The 13,417-nt window shown below is 43.0% G+C and overlaps 1 protein-coding gene across 1 annotated transcript; it reads left to right on the top strand.

Annotated features, from left to right (window-relative positions):
• The first annotated feature begins 646 nt into the window (after positions 1–646).
• On the top strand, positions 647–2,567 carry LOC147901619 (uncharacterized). The gene has a single exon (XM_087375224.1). The coding sequence runs from the start codon at positions 835–837 to the stop codon at positions 2,239–2,241; it is 1,407 nt and encodes a 468-aa protein (XP_087231350.1). The 5' UTR covers positions 647–834; the 3' UTR covers positions 2,242–2,567.
• Positions 2,568–13,417: the final 10,850 nt, after the last annotated feature.

The raw sequence follows: 13,417 nt of genomic DNA, 5'->3' as shown, positions 1-13,417 counted from the left end.
GGGGTTCGAACAATGTTCACTTGTATGCATGAAGAGTATCGCTCACCATTAGGTATAGTAGGTCACCTGGGAAGGCATCTAGGTTGTGTCAACACCCTCTCACACACACATGGCCAACTATGAGGGGTACATCTCCTCATGGCCTATGTTGATGGACAATAGGGAGGCTTCTTGATGGAATCAAATGCGGGTAGCTAGGAGAGAGAGTGGACAAATATCCAACGGTGTGAGGTGTGGTTGCTCTGCACTTAGGTTGGGTTCACACCATGCGAGCACCGACATGCAAAAGGGGAGTTCATCTTCTTGGCACAAAATTGTTGGGCATGTGGAAGGGAGGGTTGTTCCTCCCAACTTGCTCCCCCAACCCTGGCCCAAGCCTCAATGAAAGGTTGGAATTTGGAGTAGAACCAATGCATGCATTTGGCGGGCTGCAACTGCAAACAGCTAGTTGAGCGTCCACCTCTGTCGTCCTTCTCTAAACACCAACCAACGATGGTCATCCTCCTTCCACTCTGCATTGCCGTGGTCGTGGTTGAGGCAGGTGTCCATGACCACACCAAAGGAAAGTGGAAGGACTACAACCCCCCTTGGTTCGCGTCCCCACGAGTCCCATAGAGGCGGTGTGAACCAAAATTGGAGGCAAATGTGAACGTTGTCATTCGTTGGGGTGAGGAGGGCAGAGGTTGTATGCGCCACCTTTGATGAGGCGATGTTTCCGGCACTCTTCTTCTTCTTCTTCTTCGTCGTCGTCGTCGTCGTGTGCACGTGAAGCTCTGTCTCATTCTTAGTTCCGTCGTCTGTTTTTCACAGTCTTCTTTCTCCTCGTCGTCCACCATGCAGCTCCTCCTGCTCCTGCTCCTTCTGCTCCTTCTCCTCCCCTTCGCCCTCTGCCGCCCCCCTCACCACGCCCCCCCTCCTCCTCCCTCCTCCTCTAAACCTTCCCCCCCCTCCTCCGCTTCCTCCTCCGCTTCCATGTCCCCCCCCGAACTCGACGCCTTCTTCCAAGTCCTCCAATCCTTCCTCGATGGCCCCGACTGGCGCTCCCAGCACCCCCGCCCCTGCACCCAAGACCTCCTCCCTGGCATGCTCTGTGAACTCGGCCCCGACAAACTCATGCACGTCTCCCGCCTCCAGTTCGGTAGCGGTAGTAGCCGCCCCTGCAAGCTCGACGCCACCATCCCCACCGCCATCGGCCAATTGCCTTACTTGAAGACTCTCCTCATCTCCGAGTGCATCATGAGCCAGCGAACTACCATGCCCGCCGAGCTCGGCAACCTCGGGGAGTCCTTGCAGGAGCTCAGCCTTCGATCCAACAAGGCGCTCGTCGGCTCGATTCCGGTGGCTCTGGGTCGACTCAAGAACCTGCAAGTTCTGGGCCTCTCGCAGAACAATCTCGAGGGCAGTATCCCTCCAGCAATTGGAGACTTGAAAATGCTGCAGCATTTGGATCTCAGTTACAACGTTCTCACCGGCCAAATACCGCCGGTTTTGGGCGGGTTAACAAGCCTCTCCATTCTGGACCTCAGCGGCAACATGTTGGAAGGATCTATACCTCCGTCGATTGGCGGTCTCAAGTCCTTGCAAAAGCTCGACTTCAGCTCAAATCTGTTGAAGGGGAAGGTTCCAGCCGAGCTTGGCAATCTGTGGAATTTACAATTCTTGGCGCTCAGCCAAAACAGTCTCACTGATCCGCTTCCAGCATCGCTCGGAAAGTTGACGAATATGGAATACTTTCTGATGGATAACAATCCAGTGCATGGTCCGTTGCCGAATTTCATCGCGAGCTGGACGCAATTGCGGGAGCTAAGCATCTCAAACGCCTTGTACACGGGTCCCATTCCCAACGGTTTAGGGAGCCTGTACAATGTGAGCGTGGTGAATCTCAGCAGCAACAAGCTAGTTGGAACAATCCCGGAGGCACTGGAGCAGCTACATCAAATCAACTACTTAAACCTTAGCCAGAATTTCCTCACAGGACCGATACCATTCTCCGCTGGTTTCATACAAAAGCTCGGAGACAGACTAGATCTGCATGGCAACCCAGGTTTATGCGTTAGCGAAAGTGCTGTGGCGTTCTCTGGAGACCTTGTCGAGCAACTTCACGCTTGTGATAATCGAGTAGCAAGCACGTCAGTCCGAAGTGCCGCTTCTCAGAGACTTAATTCACAGCTTCTGCAACCGAATGGTAGGATCATGCGCGATCTTCTCGTTTGCTTGCTCTCTTTACAGTTTCTCCTGTGAGCTAAGGTTCATGAGCAACGACGATTATTACTCCATCACAGAGGGCAGTGGTGAACGATATTCAAAGACAGCTTGCCGGTCTCGATTTCTGTTCAGGTGCTTCATCAATATCCAACTCTCAATCGATTGAATCTCTTCGTTTCTTTGCTGACGAGGTAAGCCATCACGGCGGCTTTCAGGAAAACTTGTAAATGCAGCTTTAGCTAATAATTTGATTTTAGAGCGAAATTCGTAGCAACGGCAATCCCTTCCTTAATAAAAAAATATTAATTTGGAGGAAAATGGGGATATTTTATGACTCTTCTCTATTTAGCAAAAGCCCTAAAGAGGGTAATATTTATTAACATAAATTTTAATTTATTTTTGGATAAGAATTATTTTTGGACTCCATTTTGCTATGTCAATTGCACTTTCTTATTGCTTAGAGTCGGAAAGAAGGCTTGTGATAAATTAACGTAGTTAACTTATAAGTCTATAATAAGACCAGACTATTAGTTATATCAAGCCTGCCCGGGCAACTTGAAAGTTGAGAGAGAGAGAGAGAGAGAGAGAGAGAATAAGAAGCAGCAAAAGGAGAGAGAGAGAGAGAGAGGGGGGGCGGGAAATGATGGGACCAAAATAGCAACAAGAGAATGAGTTGCCAAGTGAGGACGAAGATCCAATGGATGATTGCTATCCAAAAGAATATGATGAAGAGTCATATGATGATTGTGCATGCTTCTCATTTGCACCATCTTTTGCGATTGATGTTATGTGGAAGCAAGAGAAGATTTATCCAAATGCAGTTTTTGAGGAGCCTGACTACAGGAATCCATATAACAAGCAAGGTTTGGGGTACATCTCTAATCTAATTCAAGTCAGTGATTCTAAAGTATGTCAAAGCAATCAAGCTGACGTTGTTTCTGCTATTTATTCACTTCACTATGCAAAGAATGCAAATTTCATGTGTGATGATGATGATGAAGAGGTTGAGCAGTAACTCGAGGGTACACTATTAAGAAACCTTAGATACAACATGCCTTCATGGGGTAATTTAAAAACCCCTTGCTTGTGAATTTTTCTTGGATAAAAATACCCCTTTTTCTATACAAACTTATGGATTTTTTTCAAAGTTCAATTAAAAAACCCCACATGTAAATACATTTCTGAAAGAAATTCAATTAAAAAACCCCTCCATTTGAACCCAAGCTGTATACTTCCATATTTTTGGGTGAACCCCCCGAGAATAAAAATAACCAAATAAAACCACATGTTTTTTGTTTCTCTAGGAGGGTGATACTTTACATAAAGGGAAGACATTTTACAAATTCTTCAATTATGAAACCTCTTCTTATGAATGATTGTGCTAACTCTCTCTCTCTCTCTCTCTCTCTCTCTCATCATCATCATCAAGTAAAGGTAGCTTATCTTCAAGATAAGAATCTTGAAGAGCCTTCTTGCTGTAGCTTGATAATGTTAGCCATGTCAATAAAACTTTTGGTCTTTAGCATGTTAGTAGATAGCAAGATCTCACAATGACATTCGTCCTCAAGTAGTAGGACACCTTTGAACCTCTCTCTCTCTCTCTCTCTCTCACTCTCTCTCTCTCTCTCAATGCAAGGTATTGTGACAATGCACACTAGAAACCTGAGAGCTCTAGCTAGAGGGAGAATCCTTTAAAATGGTTGCTGACTTTGTCAAGGAGGCACCTCTTCAATGCTCTTAGAATGGTGAGGGTAGTTGTTGGGATGTCTCATTGTAATGTAAGCGTGGTGGTTCCATGAAATATGTTTTAATAATCACATCCAATGTTATCTCAACTTCTAGGAATCTACTACTTGTGTATAATACAACAAAGAGACAATAAGAAAATATGAGGCATCCAAGAAGTGATAACAATGCAAAAGAGTAAAGGAGAGTAAATTGGCATATTATTGTGAAGAGGAAGATGACACCCAAAAAAAAAGATTGCCAATGAAATGGGGAAATATTTCAACACCTAACAAGCAGTTCGGATGAAAATTTAAGGACAATCTTCACCTAAATCAAAAGAGCATGCATATGTCCAAGCCAAACAACAATTATTTTTGGTCTATGCAAATCAATCTAAAATGGTTAAGGTTATAACATCTTCATTCAAGAAAGTCTTTGGCCACTTTAACCTTCTCTTTTTCGAGTCCCACTACCATTCGAGCTCTTGGTTGAAATCCATACATCATCATGAATGGACTAAAACCTATAGCTAAATATTTGGCACTCTTATATGCAAATTCTCATATGGGCAAATACTGTTCCCAATTATTTTGGCGTTTACTTACATATGCTCGAAGCATATCTTCAATTATCTAATTGACTCTTTTAGTTTGACCATCACTCTGTGGATGATCCATGGTGCTCATATTCAATGAAGTTTCTAACCTCATAAACATAGCCCTCCAAAAATGGCTATTAAATTTGCTATCCCGGTCACTAACAATACCAGCTGGTAGCCCATAAAATCTATAAATATGCTCCACAAATCATGCCTAGCTAATTCTAGAGTTTTAACATCTTCATTGATAGGAATAAAATGAACCATCCTAGTCAACCAATCAACAATTACCCACACAGAGTTGTGCCCCCTCTGTGTCCTAGGTAATCCCACAATAAAATCCATGGATATTTTTTCCCATTTGCTAGATGGAATCTGCAATGGGTGTAGGAGACCTCCTACCTTAAGGCATTCAACCTTATTGACCTAGCATTTTGGCCACTTCAAAACATAATCTTGGACGTCCTTACCTATTCCAGGCCAAAAGAATTGCCTTTTCAGAAGTGCATACGTCTTCAAAATTCCTGGGCGTCCAGCACTTGGACTATCATGACACTCAAAAAGAATTTGGCACCTAATGTCATTATTATCAGGGACACATACTCTACCCTTGTAGAGCAAGTAGCCATCCTCAATAGTATATTTTTTCCACTTGAGTCCTTTATCACCAACCTTGGTGTGTCACCATTTCCATGCGATTCCTTAGTGAAATCTTCTCGATTAGTTGGATCCCTATTTCTAATTGCTTTCCATATTCCAGAGAAGTGAGGATGAGGTGAGGATCAAGCTCACACTTCCCCTCTAATTTCTCTAGGAAATCATTCTGAAATTGAGTAAAACTTAAAACACCTATTTCATTAATTTTGGACATTTTCTGTTGTTTTTGGACGAAGCCCAAAAATCCTTCACAAATGAAAAGTTTACTTTGTGAAAATATCCTTCCCAAATCAAAATTTTACTTTCTGAAAATATTCTTCCCAAATCAAAAGTTCACTTTATGGCACTATCATATTCACATAAAAATCTTGTTTTTTCAATCTATACTTTTGCACCAACATGCAAGAATTTGAAATAATCCTATTTTAGAAATTCTAGCTATACCTAAGTTATTTGTTAATTTAATTATTTTTAATATTTTTCCTTGATGTGATAAATTTATAAATCCATGACACTTTGTGGCACTATCATATTCACATAAAAAACTTGTTTTTTCAATCTATACTTTTGCACCAACATGCAAGAATTTGAAATAATCCTATTTTAGAAATTCTAGCTATACCTAAGTTATTTGTGAATTTAATTATTTTTAATATTTTTCCTTGACGTGATAAATTTATAAATCCATGAAAGGAGACTTAAATATTTCATGTAAATAACATTGTCACTCGCAATATGCACAAAATTTTTAAAACTTTTAATAAATAGAAAAAAGACATGATGCCATAAGACCCAAGTTTTGTATTGAACCAAAGAATTATAATAGCAATTATAGCTATCATTATATGTTTACATTGAGAGATGTTGCTCTCAACTGGAGTCTTTGTATAAAATGATATAGATTGAACATATGTTACAATTTAAATTGTTACTCTTAAAGAGCCTCGATTCGTGCCATCTACATAATTTGACTCCCCATTGTCTTATTGCTCAATGTGACAGTCCCTTACTAGGTGCCATCTGCACTAACTCCCACTTGTCTTGCCAAGCCTTGCCCCTTGGGTGCATTGACTCCCCATTGTCTTGTTGCTCAATGTGACAGTCCCTTGCCAGGTGCCATCTGCATTAACTCCCTATTGTCTTGCTAAGCCTTGACCCTTGGGTGACATCCAGTGCATATTTTGACTCTCATTTGATATAGGAGGTGATGACTCTGATTATAATTGTCAATTGTCTTCTTGCCTAGTACCCAAATAAAATCCTTCAATGGACTTCAACACAAAGCTTTAACCATGGACATTCTTCATTTCGCTATCTCCTTCTACTTCCTCCATGGCGAGCATCCTTAAAAATTCGTGTATATGCAAAATACTTTGCTGTGGTATTTATTTTTCCTTCTACCTCATATCCCATGCGCTTCTTTGATTTCTTTGCCCTTGAATGCCAAGACACTATGATTGTCTCCATCGAAACTTGTGAGACTGCTTCATCATTTGGGACCCACTCCTTCATTATACAATTAGTATACAATGTGTTGTTATCCATATTCTCCTTCCTGCCCTTTGGCCCATACCATACCACTGTAAATGTTGTAGCTCTCCCTTGATCATCTCTTTGCACATCAACTACTTTTGCAACCCAAAACTTCACATTCTCATATTCATCATCCAATGGCCGAACCACAACAAAACAATCGACCTCTATATCTACTTGTGGCATAAACTCTCTCTTCTTCGATCCACAATATGGACGTGGGAGTAATGATACAAATTCATTTTCAAAGACTCGAGCTGGGCGCAAATCATTATGAACATTTGGCCAAAACATATTGCATTCTTCCTTGACATCCTTTGAGCCTCGCATTCTCTCAAGGTCCTTTATTAATTTTTGTGTCTTGTTAATTACAGTGGTAGTGTGTTCTCTCCAAGTAGGCTTCGAATCAGGATATCTCCGGAACATTTCCTCTTTGTATGTAATAAATGCTTTTAGTCCTTCTATTTCATAGTTAGACCTCTCACTGAATTCTTGTATAGGAGCCCATGTTGGATACATTTCCTTGCTGGGAATTGAAGTTAAGAGACTATAAGGTTCTTCAGGTTCCCATTTTGTATTATGAGAATACTGTTGCCATTGCATTATGGGGTTTTCATCTTTTAAAAAAAAATGAAAGTAGTGTGGATTGGTATGACCTGTCAATGCATCACCACCTGTTTATATGAAAGGTAGAATAAAGCTCTTCTAATCATACATTCTTTCGAGCCTCTCACATACTATACTTTCCTTACGACCACCAACTTGCCTGCCACATCTTTTTACCAAGTCATCTATTGTCTCCACATCCTTGCATTTAAGCTCTCTTGAGACTGTGCTAAAAACCTGATTGATATCCTCATGTGTATGCCCAACGTACAAAAATCCACATTCGACCTCATTGAAGATTCGATGAGCAACTATAGCATGGAGCAAAATACAAACATGAGTACATTCTTATTTTCTCGCCAGCAATTATCAGCTTGTATTCTCAAAGTCGGTGGTAGGTGACCTTTTTCTGCATGTACAGTGCAAATTGCCTTCATAATAGATGTTACAACTTGATTGCTATCATGTAGATGCAAGGAATCAATCCATATATCTGCAAAGAACTTAATTCCATGCACTAACACTCCACATAGATGTGTCTTTAGAAAGTGCTTTCCTTGTAATTTAGGTGGACTAGCAATAAAACGAGGCAATGTTGTTGTATTCTGATCCATGCCATCTACAATAAGGCACATGTAGTCATCGAGATGCGAAATAGCTTGCTCCTTCCAAAATGCATATTTTTGTCTGGAATGTCGAATAACGTCATGATGAGATTTTCGGTTTTTTTTTAATAATTCCCTTTGATTTGGACATATTGCACTCTCAATCGCTCGCTTTAAATCATCACAGACATTGCACTTTGACATTTTTTGCCTCCTTGGGATTTTAACATATCCAAATTTCTTCTTCCAAAGAGTATACAAAGTATGAGAAGAAGCTACGGCATCCCCTCTTTGCCTTTGCTTTTCTGCAATAGAGTCAAATACTTCGAGTTTTGTCAAGCCCATTGGAAGGTGCATTTCAGTGATCATGTCACCGTTAGGGAGTTTGGTAGATATATGGGGTTGAGGTAAATCATTTTCATGTATGAAGTCTTGCAAAATTGTTGCTGCCTTGACAGTTGAGATTCTTGATTTGGACCTTCCTCTATTAGCGTGAATGCTAAATTTGTTGCCGCCCTTTGCCTTGGCGACAAAATCCCAATATGTACCATGGGATAATCCAGTAATATTGCAATATGCCTTATTTTCCATTTATGAGAGGTTTTACCTTTTGTCTTGAACTTAGCCTTTTATTGCCATTTTGAAGAAAGCAAGAGAGACTTATGAGAAGGTATTCATTTCTTTCGCTTCCTCTTCTTTGCCACACGTGTCCTCTACATTCCCTGATGTCTGCAAGATCAATGAAGCGCATACATCTTTGCTTGCAACATAGATATCCCAATGCATTTAACATGTTCTCCTCCTTCATTACTCTCTTCCTCGTTGGTTGCTTTTGTGGATCTGCCTGGATTCGCTTTCTCTTCATGCATATGTATGACCGTTTTCGTTCCTCGAGCATGTTGTTATCTATATTTATGCACTTCTTCTCCTCACATTTGTTTGTAACCAAGCATCCATGATTGGAATGCACATCCTTGGACATATCACAATCAAAGTTAAATATTGAATAATCCTCTGTTGATCTCATCCTCATTTTTAACATAGTCTTAGGACCATTCAATGGATTCAATATTCTACGAGAGTATTGAGAACCTTGAAACTCTTCCACTCCTGAGAGAACATCGCTCATTGGGACATCTTGCATGGCTTTCACAAATCCACAATCTTGATTGACACTAGGTTTGTTAATATGCATGAACTCATCCACACTTGACAAGACATCACTATTGAAACCTTTGCCCTTCTCACTGTGCAAGAATTCATCCACCCCAGATAAGGCTTCGCTTCTAAAATCATTTTGTTTCTCGGAACCAATGAACTCATCCACTCCAAATAAGATGTCACTTCTATAATTAAGTACATTGATATCATCCACATTTGAAGTGATAGAGCCTGGCACATGGGCATGCTTTTTAGGTCCTTTGATATTGTAGTATACCTTGTCTTTATCATTGAAAACCACGTGCCTCTTTCTCATGTTTAAAAATTGCATGCTCCATCTCATATTCTTGCCTACCTCATAGTAGGGATCACATAAGGATGTTATGTTATCAACCATACCATCATCAGTGACTTTTAGAATCCTCATCTGTGCAAATGACCATTGCTCCACTTGTTCAAATCCCAATACTTCACCTTTTGCTACAGTCTTATTTGCAAATGATCTCATTTATAAAATGTCCCCTGTGGGGGTTAAAGGTCACTGTGCCTTAACCCCAGTTATGTACAATACTCAAACACATATATAAATGAATGAAAAAGAAGATTAGGGTGGTTCTGCACCCACCAAACTTGTGTGGCTCTCTGTCTCTCTCTCCTTCTTCCGTTCTTGCTTCCGTTGAGAGCACTCTCAACTGGTATCAGAGCCCGGGTGATCTAGCTGAGCGTGCGTGAATGCTTGAAGCTCAGCAGCTTTGTGGGAGGAAGGAGAAGCTCTGTGGGAAGCTTTGTGGGTGACTTTACTTGCATCCGAGTGTGCAGAGACCTTGGAGAAACCTTTGGAAAAGTCACTTTGGCTTTGCGAAGTGGTTTTGAGAGCCTGTTAAGAGCTTTCAAAGAAAAAGTCGTTTTTTGAGCTTTTCCCTGTTCCGTTCGATGACAGAGACTCCGTATTGACTTGTAGAGGCAACTATTGCTTGCTTTTGGTATCCACATTACTTCAGAGCCTGGAAACACCTTCATTCCTGAATCTGGGATCATTTCATTGGATTTCTGAGTCACTGTGTCAGTTCTTGCGTTTTTTGCCCGGGTGTTGGAACTCAAGTTTGGAGCAACCATTTGCAGATCTGTCAGTTCCGGTGGACTCAGGAGGTCCTAAAACTTCTATGTTGCTCATCATTCGCACTCCGGTGGAGTTTACAGATAGCTCTGTTTCCAAAAACGTTTTTCAGTCCGTGTGTTGGACCCAGTGATTGAGACCACGGTTTCCAAAACTGTCTGTCCCATTGCATTCCGGACGCCCAAAAACCCCTACCTGTCAGTTCTTGCGCGATTCGGTGAAGGATTTTCAGAGTTATAAATCTCTGTGTATTCGATTTCGTCTCTCTGTTATGCATTTTTCATACTAAGGTTTTGGAACCTTAGATTTATGCCACATGGCAGTGGATAAGTGTTGACTCCCATTTCTCACTCATCGGTTGGGATTTTGGAGTTCTGGCAGAAGAGAGATATTTGCAAATTTTCTTGCTGATTCCGATTATGCAATGGCGCCCATGTTTTGAAGCATCTCAGGTTCTATTTTCAGTAGCGCTCATTACCGTGGGACTATGATTTCTTGAGCATACCTTATGCAGATCACTCTGGTTGCAGTTTGAGCAGTGTGTGCGCTCATTCGTGGTATGCATTGGGTTGCAGTGGATGATTTATAGGCCATTTGGATGCATTGCGGTCCTTGTTGGATGCGCTGATAGGCCCAAATTGCCTTGTGGGATGCTATTTTTTATGGACGCTTTGCACATGGATGCTATTTTAAGCTGAGGGACAGCTTTGACACATTGCAGGTGATGCACTGATAGTGCTATGCTCTCTTGGATGAGACATTATTGATGCATATGCCAGTGGATAGTGTTTATGCTTGAGTCATTTGGCACTTATTGGCATTTTCTTTTGGGCCAGATTTGCTCATATGGATGCATAGTATATGCACATGAGTCAGATGCATCTTTTGATGCTTTGAGCTTTGAATTTTGGTGATATTTCACTCTATTGTGGCATACACATTTGGGTGCACCTGGTATTTGGTGTGATTCTCTCTTGCAGGCACTAGCATTTGGGATTTTGCTTTATTTGCATCATGGCATCCTCTTCCATGCCTGAAAAGGAGTTTTTCAGCATTAAAAAGTTTGATGGGACAAACTTTTCTTTGTGGAAAGAACAAATAAGGGATGTGCTTATTCAAAAGAAGCAGATTAAACCCTTGGCAGGGATTGAAGCTAAGCCTGCAAATATGTCTGAGGATGATTGGAATGAGTTGGATGCATCTCTCTCTCTCTTGCTCCCCTCCTTGGGGGCCGCAGCTGCCACGAACCCCCTCCTCTCTCTCTCTCTCTCTCTCTCTCCCTCCCCTCACTCCTCCCATCACCCCCTCACCCTCCCGCTGCCTCCCCCTACCCCTGCTCCCCCCTCCCGTGCTCCCCCCTCCTGCCTCCCCTACCCCCGCTCCCTACCCCGCCTCCCCCCTCCCGCCTCCCCCTACCCCCGCTCCCTACCCTGCCGCCCCCTACCCCGCCTCTCCCCCCTCGCTACCCCCACTCCCTACCCTCCCTACCCCTGCTCCCCCCTCCTGCCTCCCCCTACCCCGCCGCCCCCTACCCCTGCTCCCCCCTTCTGCCTCCCTACCCCGCCGCCCCCTACCTCGCCGCCCTGTACCTCGCTCCTCCCTCATGCCTCCCTACCCTGCTGTACCCTACCCCACCTCCCCTTACCCCCGCTCCCTACCCCGCTGCCCCCTACCCCCCCTCTCGCCCTCCCTACCCCCGCTCCCCCCTCCCGGCTCCCCCTACCCCGCTGCCCCCTACCCTCGCTCCCCCCTCCCACCGCCTCCCTACCCTTGCTCCTCCTGACAAAACATGTGTGCCTCAGGATCTATGGAGCGCTCTAAGGTGGATGAAACCTGTGTGGAAACATGATGAAGAGAGTGCTCATGACATGTATCTCAAGTCAATTAGGTTCCAAGATAGATTAGCTTGGACTCATAAAAAGAATCTTGAGATAGTGCAAAGTGCTTGATTGATATTCCTTCAAATGAACCTCCCTTTTATAGGTGAGGGTACTTACATCCATTTGCTTGCTCACATGTGGGATATCTCCTCCATGCCATGTGGCAGCTTATCCTTTGCCCATACCTTTTCTCTACATGTGCTCATGGCACCATATCTCTCAACACCTCCCCTTGGTGCCATGATCCTTTGGCTACTGCAAGGTGGTCAGATGTGAGTTACATTCTATCACCTCCCCTTAGTGCATGCATGCTACTTAAGGTGGTCAAGTGTGGTTTACATGTCAATACCTCCCCTGGGTGCTTTCATAGCTACTCTCAGGTGGTCAGGTTTGATTACAAAACATAATAGGCAAGGTTGGCAAGGTTTTTGCTTTTCAATACATTCCATTGATGTCACCTTTTGGCTCATGGCTTGATGATGACTCTTTTGCTTCTTTGTTTGGTGTAGCTACCTGCATGATGCTTTGTTCTTCCATGTGCCTTGATGCTTTGTGTGTGGATGCCATGTTTCGGGCTATGGTCATCTCATGCACTTGTGCTTTTGGCTTGCTTTTTACATCGATGCTTGCATTCATGCTTTGCTTTTCCAATTGTTGCAAAGGTCTTACCAATTGATTTCTTTCAATATTGGCAGTGTCTAATTGCATACAATGATTCTGCTCTGACAGGCGCGTAGAGCTCGAAAAGATGATTACTTTTCCTTTTTGGAGCGTGTGCAAATTCTTCCTAGATTGCAAGTTATGGCTTGTTAAAGCTTTTGTGAAGAAGAGGGGCCTTTGATGATGTGGCACAGAGATTCACATGTTGAATTCAAACTGTGCTTAACAGGGGCTGTGTGCTTAGAAGGCACTGCTGACTGTGCATGCTGATGTGGCTTAACTAACCCTAATTCTAACTTAACCATGGCATATTGGGTTGACCTGGGTTAGCTTGACCAACCTTATCCATTGGTTGACCTAAGGTCAAATACACCTAACCGTGGTTAGTTTTTATCTTGCCATGTGTAAGAAGATGACCAAGCTTTTGAACCCCGGGTTATCTTCACCTAACCCAACCTTACCTTGACTATACCTATCTGCCATGTGTCGTTTGTGGAGAGACCTTGGAGAACTGTGGAGGACGATAACGTTTCGGTTTCTCTCTCATCTTTATCGTCGCTGGCGCCGCAAAGTCGTTCATCTGATGGAAGCAGGGTTGCCTTGCGTGTCTCGTGGGAGCTTGGTGAAGGCTTTTCTTGTAGGCAGCTGGTCGTTCACGAGCTTGCAA

The sequence above is a fragment of the Dipteris shenzhenensis genome, chromosome 5 (genome assembly GCF_047967505.1).
Source record: "Dipteris shenzhenensis isolate YYH24624 ecotype China chromosome 5, Dip_SZ_1.0, whole genome shotgun sequence".
In the NCBI taxonomy this organism is placed as follows: Eukaryota; Viridiplantae; Streptophyta; class Polypodiopsida; order Gleicheniales; family Dipteridaceae; genus Dipteris; species Dipteris shenzhenensis.
Note: the sequence above shows the minus strand (reverse complement) of the source record. Positions and strands in the feature narration are given on the sequence as shown.

Coding starts and splice junctions, on each gene's coding strand:
- LOC147901619 (XM_087375224.1), top strand. CDS start 835: ATGCAGCTCCTCCTGCTCCTGCTCCTTCTGCTCCTTCTCCTCCCCTTC.